General features: G+C 42.8%; 1 protein-coding gene across 10 annotated transcripts in view; it reads right to left on the bottom strand.

Annotated features, from left to right (window-relative positions):
* The window catches only part of LOC113880949 (peroxisome proliferator-activated receptor gamma), a 217,488-nt gene that overhangs the window by 103,562 nt on the left and 100,000 nt on the right, over positions 1–13,926 (bottom strand). For all 10 annotated transcript variants that reach the window (XM_027523652.1, XM_027523651.1, XM_027523654.1 and 7 more), the window contains one exon: positions 7,053–7,503. In XM_027523652.1, coding sequence (XP_027379453.1) covers positions 7,053–7,503 — 451 coding nt within the window. The remainder of the gene's footprint in view (positions 1–7,052; positions 7,504–13,926) is intronic.

The following is a 13,926-nucleotide window of genomic DNA, read 5'->3' as shown; positions in this document are numbered from 1 at the left end:
GGCTGTTAGGGGTATGGAGGAGAGCCGACACTCACAAGCCCAGAGGACCTCCCACCCTGGACCCGTGGGTCTGTGGTCCTCCGGAGAGGGGTGCTCGCTATACAAGGAATGGGAAGAGTAGACATCTGGATGGTCAGGAAGACATTAAGTTACTGACGGGTATTTTAAGTTTTACATTTCTCTCACAAACTTCCTTGCAACCACTCCTCTCTATCAGAGCCTGCTCTAAGATGCTATCTGACCACACTGGGACGTATTTACTTGGGTACTTCAAGTTTATGGTCAGTTTTTGCAGGGAGCTCTGCGAACGGGGGTGCTGTGCTGCCTGAACAAACGGGGTAAACACGGGGTCCACTCCTTCCCAGAGCAGTCCTCAAACCTGGGACATAATTTTGTGAGGCAGTTGGGAACAAACAGTGTCTGGACAAGGGCTCTGGATAGTAGGAAGTGATGTTTGGAACTGTACCTGGAAATTCTTGATTGAAATACTTGAAGGTAACAGGGAAATGGTAATTTCTGCCAAAGAACTCCAAGACCAAGGTAAGTACCTGGGCTGGTCCCACATCTCAGCACACAAGGCAGTGCAGCTGGGCATCTGCTGGAAGGTCAGGGTGGGCCTGACCTTGGCCTCACTGATGAGGAGCTCTGTGACCGCGGGGCAAATTGCTTAATCTAAAGCAATTCTAAACTTCTGTTTTCTCCGTCTGTAAGATGGGGATAAGTGAGAGATTTTTCTAGAATTGCGGGGAAAATTAAAGATTCAGGATGTAGGTCAAGTGCTTACCATCTATTCTGGCTCACAGTGAACTGGTCAATAGATGGCAGCTCTTTTTATTAGTAATATTTGATCACTGTTCACTCAATAAGCATTTATTAAGTACTTATTCTGGGCTGGGTTCTGTGCTCTGATTCTAATTCCAACAAACGAAAACGTAGATATCATATCTACGGGATGTCTCTGGCGGTCCAGCGGTTAAGACTCTGCTCTTTCAATGTAGGGGGGCGTGGTTTTGATCCCTGGTTGGGGAACTAAGATCCTGCATGCCCCGAGGTGCAGCCATAAATAAATAATTATTTTTAAAGTATCTATCTATACACATGTAAGTCATGACCAAGGCTAGAAACAGCTCTAGTGTACTGACCTGAGTGGCCAGGTGTCACAGAATATCAATTCTTCCTTCACCTACAGATGTATAGCTATGCAGAATTCTCCCTAGTAGCCTGTGCTCTCTGCCCACTCTGTAGGAGAAAAGCACATATTCACTCCAAGAGCAGCTGTCCAAAACTGCTTCATGGAGAAAGAACATGACTGGAATGGCTGGAAACAGGAGGAGCCGCTATATAGGAGGTTTGCATAACCGAGCCAGACCCAAGAGGGTAAATGGGGAGGCCGGGTGACTTGCCATCTGTGGCTCCTGCACCAATATTTACAGCTTCTCTGTCATTAGGATGGTGATGACAATCTGCCTCGAGAAATATATTGTAAAATCCAGTGAATTTCCTCCCCCATATCGTGGAAGTTTGGGAAGAACTGTGATGGATTCCAAACTGTTTTGAATTAACGGAAAGAGCTTTTGCCTGTTGCCGAGTTCCAGCTGGAACCCTCCTATGCTTTTTCTCCACCAAACAGCAAACGCCCGAGGGGGGCAAAGTGTCCAGTGGAGTGCCCTGGGGCTTGTCAGCTTTACTGAGCTTTCCACTTGGCCTTGGCTGCTGGTAGGTTTTGGGGAGTTTGCTGGTGTGGCTGGCATGATGCTGTGGCGCCAGCTGCAAACATGCCCTTGCTGGAGGCAGTTTTATTACTCTTGACGCCACCCATCCAGGCAGTGAGACGAGAGGGAGCAAGGGCCTCTTGCTCCTTCTCTTCCCTTAATATGACTCCCGAGGAAACCTTGCTTCTGGACTCTGTGCGCAGGGCTCCAGAACAGTGATGGGAACACAGGTTGGGGCCACTGACCCCATGAGGGAGTTGACCACATCTGCCAGTCAAGTGGCAGAAGGAACTCGGAGAGGTGACAGTTAGGATACCTGGGTTTCCCTTCTAGTTTCACTGCTCACGAGTTGTCAGTTCTTAGACACAACCCTTTCATCTCTGACTCTCTCTTCTCTCTCTACGGAATAAGAATAAAGATACAGAACTGTCGGGACCTAGTGAGAGAAAGTAAGGGACAAAGTGCTGTCCTTTGGCTCGGGGAATGTGGTTCTTTTTAGTCTCATTCTTCTTGCTTGAAGCTCGAAGGAGAAGGAGGGAGAGAGGAGGAAATTCTGAGAAGAACTAGGTCATCTCTCTCAGCGAGCTTGGTCTGAGAGGTTCATACATAGTACAGATGCTGAACACCGGGCCAATCTAAGTACCAAATCTAACGGCATCAGCAGCTTCTAGGGTTGAAGCCGAGTGACCGTGATCTTTACTACTGCAACTCCAGTTTCCCCAGCGAATACTTAGTTGGGTCAAAATCAGGTACTTTCATCCAAAAACCCCCTTTGGGTCCTCTGGGGAATCCCCCACCTTTTACCTCCCCAATTCCTCACCACCCTACTCTTACATAATACCCATCTCCCCTTCAGTCTAGGGTCATAACCTTGACCGGGACGAAGCTCTTCTGTGAGTGACTCTTAAGGCCAGCTTAGAAGGAGGTCACCAGGTTCCCTGCCCATAACACTCCTCTCTCAAGTCCCTGAAGCTATCTGCAGACTTCAGAACAAACCATAGAGGAGAAAATAACTCCTCTTGTTAAGAACAGGTAGGATCAGAAATTTGTCAAAGCCTCTTTGCTTACATGAACATTTTCCCTTGGAAAACCCACGATGGGAACTGAGAAATTATATGTTGTACAAGAAATTACATGCTGTACTCAAACAACCCACTGTCTGGGACGGTGGTTCCACCATCTACAGATGACCAGGAAGCTCATCTCATTGGGATCCAGTATTTGGATCCAGAAAGACCAGAGCAGCTCTTTCTCCGGCCTCTACCCACCAGCTTCTCTGACTAAAAGAGGGAATCAAGTTCCTGGGTGCTGAGCAAACATTCTTACCTAGTGCCCAGAGGCTGGTTTCATCGACAAAGTCAAACTTGGCTCAGGGAAGAGAAGGATTTCCCTTTTGCGATATGGGAACTTGCCAGTGGGCCAATGGTATGTTTTTCTTTTTTTTAAAGGAAGTCTCAAATGATTTACAGGGTTTTCTTCTCATTATAACTACATATATATGATTTTAAGATTCTATGACTGGCAGCTACTTTCAGATTTCTTTTCATTATTGTGAGGATCCAATGAACTCTGGAAACTGGCTACTGTGAAGACAATCTGGGGAACGCTCAAAGGAACTCGTTTATACAGCACCGACATTTAAATGATACCATTTTTAATTTTCTTAACTGAAAGCCAAAGTCTGCAGTATCTATTAAAACAAGTTATTCTCAGAGCTATTTTTGACCAATTCATACACATTTTAAAGGCCTAACTGAATAAATGATTTTAAAAATAATCTAGTTTGTGTGTCATGCGGAGTATATGGCATTTTTCTAGATGAAATTATACTGTCCTCTCACGTGCCCATAAAACAACATTGCTCAGGTTCAAAAAGCCCTGAATTACCATGATTATTTCTTGCCTAAACCTTTCCTGGATAGAAACCAAGCATGTTGGAATGGCTTATTTCAAGTGCCTCCCTTAATATCTGTGGTAGGAATGAATATAAACCAGCACAAACTTTATGGAAAAACAATCTGGCAACAATGAAACAAAAGATTTAAAAATGTTCATGGCCATCTACTCAGCAATTCTACTTCTTGTAATTTATAGAGTGAGAAAATAATCTGAAATGTTAACAGAAATTTACACGTAAGAAGAATCACTGCAGTAGAATTTAGAACATGTTTTCCATAATTTTCTATAACATAAATCAGCCATAATTGTTCTTATAATATAAAGCAACCTATACATAAGTAGCGGAGAAGGCAATGGCACCCCACTCCAGTACTCTTGCCTGGAGAATCCCAGGGACAGGGGAGCCTGGTGGGCTGCCGTCTATGGGGTCGCACAGAGTTGGACACAACTGAAGTGACTTAGCATAGCATAGCATACATAAGTAGGGAGATAATTTAGCATGTAATGTTCTTTTATGAAATGAAATATGTTACAGTCACTAAAAATGATAGCATACATTAGAGAAATGCAAATCAAAACCACAATGAGGTACTACCTCAGAGTAGTCAGAATGGCCATCACCAAAAATCTACAAGTAACAAATACTGAAGAGGGTGCAGAGAACAGGGAGCCCTCCTGCACTGTTGGTGAGATTGTAAGTTGGTGCAGCCGCTGTGGAAAATAGTATGGGTTCCTCAAAAAACTAAAAATAGAGTTGCCACATGATTCAGCAATCCCACTCCTGGGCACATATCCAGATAAAACTCTAATTCAAAAAGATACGTGCACCCCTATGCTCACAGCACCACTATTCACAACAGCCAAGGCTTGGAAGCGACCTAACCGTCCAATCGGCAGATGGGCGGATAGAGAAGCTGCGGTTCATACTTACCATGGCATTATTAGTCACAAAAAAGAGGGAAACAACGCCATTTGCGGCAACACCACTACAACTAGAGATCACATACTAAGTGAAGAGAATCAGGAGGACGAATACCGTATGATGTCACTTACACGTGAAATCTAAAATACGACACAAATGAAACTGTCTGTGAAACAGAGAGAGACTCACAGATATAGATAATAGACTTGGGGTTGCCAAGATAGGCAGGAGATGGGGGAGGGATGGAGCGGGAGGCTGGAGTTGGCAGACCTAAGGAATGGACAGACAGCAGGTCCTACTCTGTAGCACAGGGCACCGTGGTCAGTATCCTGTGGCAAATCATGATGCAGAAGAGTAAAAAAGGAATAAATACACACACACACACGCAGCTGAATCATTTCGCTATACAGCAGAAATGAACACGGCGTTGTAAGTCAGCTATACTTCAAATAAAACAAATTTTAAACGGCAGCATACATATATGCCAGCACAGGCACAGAAACGTTTTGGTAGGAGAAACAGACCTTTGTTAATCCTATTTTATTTTGAGGATATGGAGCTTTACTTTTCACTTACACCTTTCTTTGAATCAAAAAATGACCATATATTACTCTTATTTTTAAAATTAAGAAAAATATTAAGAGTGTTAATGACATGAGAAATGATTAGGTGAAAAAAGTAATATAAAGATGGTATGTGCTCAGTTGTTACCATGTCCTACTCTCTGTGACCTGATGGATTGTAGCCACTAGGCTCCTCTGTCTGTGGGGTTCTCCAGGCAAGAATACTGGAGTGGGTTGCCATTTCCTACCCCAGCGGCTCTTTCCCACCCAGGGACTGAACCTGTGCCTCCTGCACTGCAGGCAGATTCTTTACCACTGAGCTACTGGGGAAGCCCACAAACATGGTATATATAGTATAATTAGGAAAAATCTTAGAAATAGATCACATGTTAATAATTATATTTCTATATTTCAATAAAGATAAAATGGGCCTTAAAATATTAGCTAAACTATACCAACTTGTTTTCTAACCTGGTTGTTCAAAATTGAATCTTTTTCTCCCAATGGACCTAACGTAAACTGGAATCTCATTCTTTGTTGAATGAATCACAGAGATTCAAGGGTCAACTGAAGAAGTAAGTATCAAAACACGTCGGATAGCATAGTTCTGCTATTATTAAGCATAACACGACAAAGGGCTTGTGGTGTCAGAGTTAATCTGCACTGTGCTGTTATCTGTTTGCACCCTGGTCATGAAAAGTGGGCTGCCGGTGTAGACCGTGGAGCCACCTAGACGACCTCGGTTCATCATCCTGACTCCATCTTTGCTGTCTGGGAGATTCTGGCCAAGTTACTGAACCTTTCAGGGCTTTGGTTTCCTCATTTAATACTCTCACTGGGGTTGTGAGAATTAAACGAATGTGTGTGAAGTGGTTAGAAAACTTCCTGCACACAGTAAGTACTCGCTACTTGCTCTTCTCGTTACTGATACACCGCGCATCTGATTTCAGAAGCACTCTGCTGTCGACTAACTGGACCACAAAAGACTACAGAGTGGGCCTTGCTCTTTGCAACATGCTGTCTAATCCACACAACTTACATCTAAAGGACCACTGTCCCCCCACACATCAGTTTCCATGCACAGGGAGTATTCTGCACCCACAAACAACTTCGCCCAAATTCCATCTCAGCAATGAAAACTGGTTATCTAAAGACAATTTTTATATAGAGAGATGACACTGAAACTTTCTTCTACTCAAGTTGGAAACCCATGAGGTGCCAATGAAAGTAGCATATAGTGTAAAACCTGGCTTTCGGAGTTGGTTAATTAGATCATGCCCTTGCAAGGCCAAAAGTACAATGAATGCCTAAATAACTCAATTTACTTCTCTGCTGGGTGTTCTCTGGTTCGGACTGCATTCTTGATCACAGCCAACCACCTCACCAAGGTACTGTCAGGGGAGTCGTCAGAGGACTCCACACGGGAGAGGAGGCAGAGTCAGTAGACGTGTGCTCTTTGATCCCTGAACCTGCGAAAGCAGTTCAAAGTCACACCTCGCTGATGGTGGGGCTGGACCATTATCTAACCACACACACAGTGGTGCTTTCTCCATGCAAGTGAGCATCGTCTTAAATTACTTAAATGAGAATAGACTGGCCTTCTGGAAAGGAACAGAAAAAGACAAGGAAAAAGGAAATAAAGAGAGAAAAAAAAAGAAGAGGGCATTTGTCTTCCATGTTTGGATTTGACCAGACAAAAAATTTTTTTCAGAATAAAGGAAAAGCACCTGAGTTACCCACAGCCGTCAGAGAGGAAGTCAATTGATATTCTTTCTCAGCATGTCTCATGGGTAGCGACACTCCCAGGGCATTATCCCACTGGCACTCTCTGTGGGAAAGTGCGGTAAGTGCAGAGAGAAAAGGCGCAAAGCCTCACGCGAAGGCAAGTCGACATTCATTCAGCCATCCCAGCCCCACCCCACCCTCCTTCACGGAAAACCGCCAGCAGCAGCTTACCTCCACTGAGAATAATGACAGCTATAAATATTGCTAAGTCGCTGTCATCTAATTCCAGTGCGTTGAACTTCACAGCAAACTCGAACTTGGGCTCCATAAAGTCACCAAAGGGCTTTCGCAGGCTCTTTAGAAACTCCCTTGTCATGAATCCTTGGCCCTCGGATATGAGGACCCCATCCTTATTCATCAAGGAGGCCAGCATCGTGTAAATGATCTCGTGCACGCCGTATTTTAGGAGAGTTACTTGGTCGTTCAAGTCAAGGTTCACAAAGCCGGGGATATTCTTGGCGTACTCTGTGATCTCCTGCACGGCTTCCACGGAGCGAAACTGACACCCCTGGAAGATGCGGATGGCCACCTCTTTGCTGGGCTCCTGCAGGGGACTGATGTGCTTGAACTTGATTTTATCTTCTCCCATCATTAAGGAGTTCATGTCATAGATAACAAACGGCTGCAAAGAAAAATGGGAGAAAGTGGCTGAGTTGGAAATTTCTCATTCACGGTCAACACCATCCCAGCGTCTTCACAGACACTTGCTTTGCTAACGAACATCTTTCAAGTTGAAAACATTGAACAATGAGAAAATACTCATGTCTTGATTAATCCTCCAGGTTGTCTTCTGGAACCAAACATATTTCACCAACATTGGTGATATGATACCACGACCGGTGACTCATTAGTAGCTCCAATTCCTGTTGTTTGGAAGGTCTTTGTTGTTGATTTAAAAAATGATGCAAAAATCTACTGTTTTATTCTAGCTTTCAATGGCATACATGTTTAACCTTCTTTCAATAAAAAAATTATTTCAGACACTCAGGGTTGAATAGACCCACTTGGACATAAAGTAATCTTGCTGTTTTAGATAAAATCCTCTCAGAGCTTAAATGAAACATAATGTATATGTAAACTATACTTAACTATAGAAAAATCAGTCTGATAGCAGACTACAAACACTGAGTCAAGAAAATGTCTGTTTCTTTCTTTCCTCTTTTTTTTTTTTTTAATGCTCTGGAAGCAATCTGTTTCAGAAGGAGCAGCTGCATAAGGCCTATGGGCAAACACTACAAAAGTGGCAAATTGAAAAAAGGTTGGAACTTATTTTTAAAAGTATCTGTCCTTAAGGGTCAAGAATCAATAAAACTTGTTTATCAGTTATTCAGGTTTGCAATAGGCTGCTAGCAAAAGCCTGTTGGGTTTGTCCACGAAATAATCTTTCTCTTTCATTTCCTTGTATAGATTTAACCAGAGGTTTGTGGTCCTTGTGAAATTCTCAAGACTACCCTGAATAAGTGACCACAATTATATATATACACACACATGTATATACCTACTGAACTCTGTGAGGAGCTACCCCTCAATTCTAGTCATGTGTTTTACTCAGAAGCAAGGAGTAAGAGTTGAGGGTATCTGGCTTCCAGCTTTGGTTCTGTGGTTAACTCTGTGACCTTAGAAAAGTCATTTATCTTTCCTAGCCCTCGAATTTCTCATCTGAAGTGGATTGCATAGATTTCCAACTCTTCTCGTGAGGATATGCTAGTTGCATTTCTTGGAAGTAGCGTCTGTGATGTGTGTGTGTGTGTGTGTGTGTATCTGTGTGAGTGTGCATGTACACATACATGTCCACTGAATATGAAGTCTCTGATGTACTAAAAATAAAGCTTCTTTTGAACAGCTTTATTGAGAGACATTGAGAATTCTCTCCTCTTTGGCAAGAGGAAGCAGACACAATGAGAGCCAGCAGTAGCCAGCTTCAAGACCCACTGGTTCAGACAGTTTAAACTATTAATCTCAACAGTAGTCTAAGATTGTTATCAAACTTTTTTGGGGGAGGGGCAAGCCACATGTCTTGCAGGATTTTAGTTCCCCGACCAGGGACCGAACCTGGGCCCAAGCAGTGAAAGCACTAACCAATGGCTCACCAGGGAATTCCCTTCACCAAACTATTAAGTCTATTCTGCACTGAAGGAAATAACACTAATCTAAGTAGATTCCCAAACTTGCCTCTTATTTCAACAACATTCGCTGGAGTTATTCCAGAAATTGCTACTTTTTTTAAACCAAAAAAATTCACTTCAATTGTACTGTTTAGCAAATACAAAACCGCAAAGTAGGACAGATGAGAGGAACCCAAGAGTAAGCTCGCCTGGTGACTCAAGTCTTCAAGTAAGCCAAGAACGAATAGTTCATACTGCTTTGAGGCATTCTGCTTTTTTCTCTACTTCAGACCTATATTATTAACAGGAGGGAAAAAAAAAAAAAAAAAAAGGACAGAGTAGATGGACAGTCTCTTCAGTTAACATGTGTTGAGTTTTTCCAGAATGCCAGATTCTGATGCTGACAAACACTAGCTTTTACAGAACCTAGGAGAAGGTGGTTTCTGATCTCAAAGAGTTTTGTGGCCCATTTTCATTTACGCTACCAAGGGGCTGGCTTTCTTTACTGCTATGAGAAATCTGAGGGCACCTGAAGAGCCCACCTGCACCTGTACAAACACAAATGACAAGGATATAAAGTCATCAGCTCTTCACGTGTGGGAGGACAGTACCTCATCTGCCCAGCTTCTGGATGACCTCAGTCCCTCAGCTTCTTGGCACAGAATGGATGCATAACATTCTCCCACCTCCATGTAAGCAATTTCTCTGGAACTATGCCCTGATAAATCATCCTGTGACTCTTCCCCCTCGACTTCCCCTGTCCCCTCATATAAAGCCCCAGGTTCCTGTTTTTGAAACTCTGTGATAGTTGCACAGAAGGCACAAAATCCTGCTACTTTTCTCTCCAAATTTAACAACAATGTGACTTGGTAACCCCTTGGCAATCGACGTTGGTCAGGATTTCCTGGCAGTAAACACTCAAGGACAGAGAAAGGAATCAGCAGCCCCCACCGTCATGCCAAACCATTCCAGCTTTTTTCTTTTTTTAAAAAAGATCCCTTCAGCATTTTCAAAATGTTGAGTTGGCAGAGGATTCTGGGTACAGACATGCAAATGAATCCCAGGTGGGTTTCTTTGTTTTTCCTCATCATAGATGATGTTGCCTTTTTTTTTTTTTTTTTGCACTTTTTAAGTCTGCATAGATCCTTTCAGCTCCCGTGTGGATCTATCAAGCTGCAGGAGTGATCCAGATGTGATCTGCCCAGAGATCTGCCTTTCTTTGCCACCCATTCACCAATTATTAGACTGCAAACAGTTAACGCGCACATTTTAAAAAATCAATGAATTAATTTATTTGGCTGCACTGGGTCTTAGTTGTGGCATGCAGGATCTCGTTCCCTGACCAGGGATTGAACCCAGGCCCCCTGCATGGGGAGTGCACAGTCTTAGCCACTGGACCACCAGGGAAGTCCCAACCCACACACTTTACATTGGGATTCCTCATACAGAAACAGCAGAAGATGGTGGCCCGCCAGGTTTACAGATGGCTGAACTCTGAAAACCACGAGGGGAATTCGGCCTGTGGAGTTTATCTTGAATCAATGACTTAATATTATATTTCTGGTAAAACGTTCCACACAAAACGTCCTTCATTGCACGTTTCTGTCTTTTCTACAAAGCCTTATATGCTCTACTAGCTTGCACGGTATCGTCGCATGATCTGCCATTGTCAGAGGAACCATATCCTCTTCAGATTTGGTTTTAATGGTTTTACACTTCTAACTTGGGGCTAACAATGTATTTATCTTCAGACACTGTATCAAACGGCTAGATAAGCATCTCTTCTTAACAGGAAAGAATGCTTAACTACATCTAGGACATTATCAGGGTGAGATCCAGGCTTTGTGGGGCCTGAAATGTACATGACTGTTGAGTACATTTACAACAACTGTTGGGTTCAGTAATACAGATTATAAGAACAAATAGCTCAGGCCCTTCCCTGAGCACTGGAAGGGGCTCTATACAAGGGAAGAGGCCCTGAGGCTTCATTAGCTTCATGGTGAATCAGCCTCTGGCTGTTAGAAATGCTTGCACTTCTACAGACCACAAAAAGGTCATGATGCAATGAAGAAAATTTCACTTGAACACAATGTTTCTCCAGGGGAACATGATTTCAGTAAGAGGAAGCTAGTTTTCTTTGGAGAGACATAGCAAGTGTAATCTATGTTGATATATTTTGATTTCCATAAATGGCTCCACATATCAAAACTGGGATGGAGTTAAGGGCACTGTTTTTATAGATAATTAAAATTAGTTCTAGAACTATTGCATACCTCCTATGTATAACACAAAGATCACAGGAAAAGCTGGCTTATTAATGAAGACAAAGTAGAGTAATAAAAGTTTACTTTTTTGAATGGACAGATAGAATAATACTGTTTCTTAGCAGTCGAACATCAGCATTTTAATGTATGAGTTATTTCAGTGACTATAGATGAATGCTTTAAATTTACAGCTCCTTTTGAATAATAAAATGAGAACCTAAGAAAGACAAATGAAAAAATCAACTGAGAAAGCAGGGATTATTCTGGTGATGGGTTTCCCAGGTGGCTCAGTGCTAAGGAATCCACCTGCCAATGCAGAAGACGCAGGTTCGATCCCTGGGTCGGGAAGATCCCCTGGAGAAGAAAATGGCAACCCACTTCAGTATCCTTGCCTGGGAAATGCCAAGGACAGAGGAGCCTGGCTGGCTACAGTCTATGCGGTGGCAAAGAGTTGGACACGACTTAGCGACTAAACAACAATAGCAACAATTCTGATGATATCTCCAAGTTGGGAAGCTGAAATTAGAGAAGTAGACAACTCTACACTCTCACGATCACTTGGTAACCACGTCAGAGTTAAAACTGGCCTGGAAAAATGGTGATCTTAGTTTAGACCCTGGTAGTCTTAGGTTTCTTGACAGATAACAGCAAAGCCTCAAGGAAGAAAAGTGAATTCTTAGGGCCTTGTCTTCTTCTTCTTCTCCTTCCTTTTTATACTTCTGACCTTCATCCTCTGAGGCACACATGGTTCTCCTCAATTATTAGCTCCAGTGGGTGAATGTTAATCCAGATTGCATTGGTTTGGTTTCCTCAATTTCTTCCTGGTTTCTCCTCTGTCATTCCTATTTCCCTCTTGTGGAGAACCACTGGCTGTAGAGAACTAACAGGTAGGTCTTCAGGAATAATCTGCAGCATCATTCTTTGACTAGGAATGAATAAACTGAAGCTAAGAGACTTTCTAAAGTCAAACAGCTATTTATAGCAAAGCCTAAACCAGATCCCCTCACTCATGACTAATTCTTTTCTCTTTCTGCTACTTTCTACATGACTTCTCCACTTTTGCTTTTTTAACATAAAATGACAGTTCTGGGAGGAACTGGGGCTTCTAAACTCATCTATGCTGGGGTCTTGGCACAGGGCCTTTGAACTCTTACTTCCTAGAGATGCCATTTAAGTGCTAAAGACTGAGGGCAAGAGGAGGGGGTGACAGAGGCTGAGATGACTGGATGACATCACTGACTCAATGGACGTGAGTCTAAGCAAACTCTGGGAGATGGTGAAGGACAGGGAAGCCTGGCAGGCTATAGTCCATGGGGACTTAGCAACTGAACAACAACTTGGGATCGAAGTTACGTTTGAAAGTCTTGCCAGTGTATCTCATTTTCCTGCCATCATTTAAAGATTTAACACAAAAACTTAATAGGAGGAATTGTTCACAGTTTAATGACCCAGCACATACACTCATCTCTTAAAGAAACATCTATGGCTGACCAAAATGTCACTCAGCTGGCAAACAAGCATACTGACCAACTAGGTCTAATTACTAAAGATGAAAAAAAATAAAATAAAAATGCTTTTCTTGGAGATCCAATCAGTCCATTCTGAAGGAGATCAGCCCTGGGATTTCTTCAGAAGGAATGATGCTAAAACTGAAACTCCAGTCTTTGGCCACCTCATGTGAAGAGTTGACTCATTGGAAAAGACTGTGATGCTGGGAGGGATTGGGGGCAGGAGGAGAAGGGGATGACAGAGGATGAGATGGCTGGGTGGTATCACTGACTCGATGGACGTGAGTCTCAGTGAACTCCGGGAGTTGGTGATGGACAGGGAGGCCTGGCATGCTGCAATTCATGGGGTCACAAAGAGTCGGACACGACTGAGCGACTGATCTGATCTGATCTGATATAGAACATTATCTTCTAAATTTATCGTCTAAAAGAAGGCCATTTGTTCAGATCTGTTATATCTTCAGTGATTCCTGACAGTACTGGAAATAAACTTATTTTTTAAATGTGACTCTATAGATTAATGATTCCAGGAGCCAAATTCCTTCAATAGTGATCAAAACAAAACAGAACTACCATTCTGCTCCTTATTTATACTGCAGTTCCCCAGGCTCTTTTCCTCTGAGGGTCTGTCTGTCTGGTGTCTTCCTTCTCAGGGGAGCAAATTCTAGCTCACTCAGGGAAAGGGGGAGAGAGACCACACTTTGTTTAGCTGGTAAGCATAGGATTTAAAAGGACAGATATCTTTCCAATAGTTTGAGTTACTATATTTGACGGCCCTTGTAAATTTTAGGATGCAAACATTTAAATGGATACAGAACTGTTTTCACAAAAGTTTATATTTCCATACTGGTTTTACTATTCCTTGGTCTCCTATTTCACACACTGTTTAGAAGAACCATTTTTATGATGGCACCAGTTTGCTCCTGCAATTATAAAAACAGTGACTCCACATATATGCATTATAAGCAGTGCGATGCTTCGGGACCCAAAGTCCAATTCAGTATAAATAACAAGCTTTATTCCTTATTTGCAGACAGAGTGCAGCCAGGAGGGCCTCACCATCCCTCAGATATGGAGTGAAAAGCTGGCAGACACACCAAGGGTTTTTCTATTTATTGTTTTATGACAAACCATGGCACTGGAAATGGTTTTTTGAAAACCACTCTCT

Source organism: Bos indicus x Bos taurus, chromosome 22 (assembly GCF_003369695.1).
Source record: "Bos indicus x Bos taurus breed Angus x Brahman F1 hybrid chromosome 22, Bos_hybrid_MaternalHap_v2.0, whole genome shotgun sequence".
Classification (NCBI taxonomy): domain Eukaryota; kingdom Metazoa; phylum Chordata; class Mammalia; order Artiodactyla; family Bovidae; genus Bos; species Bos indicus x Bos taurus.
This window is presented reverse-complemented; position numbering and strand designations above follow the sequence as displayed.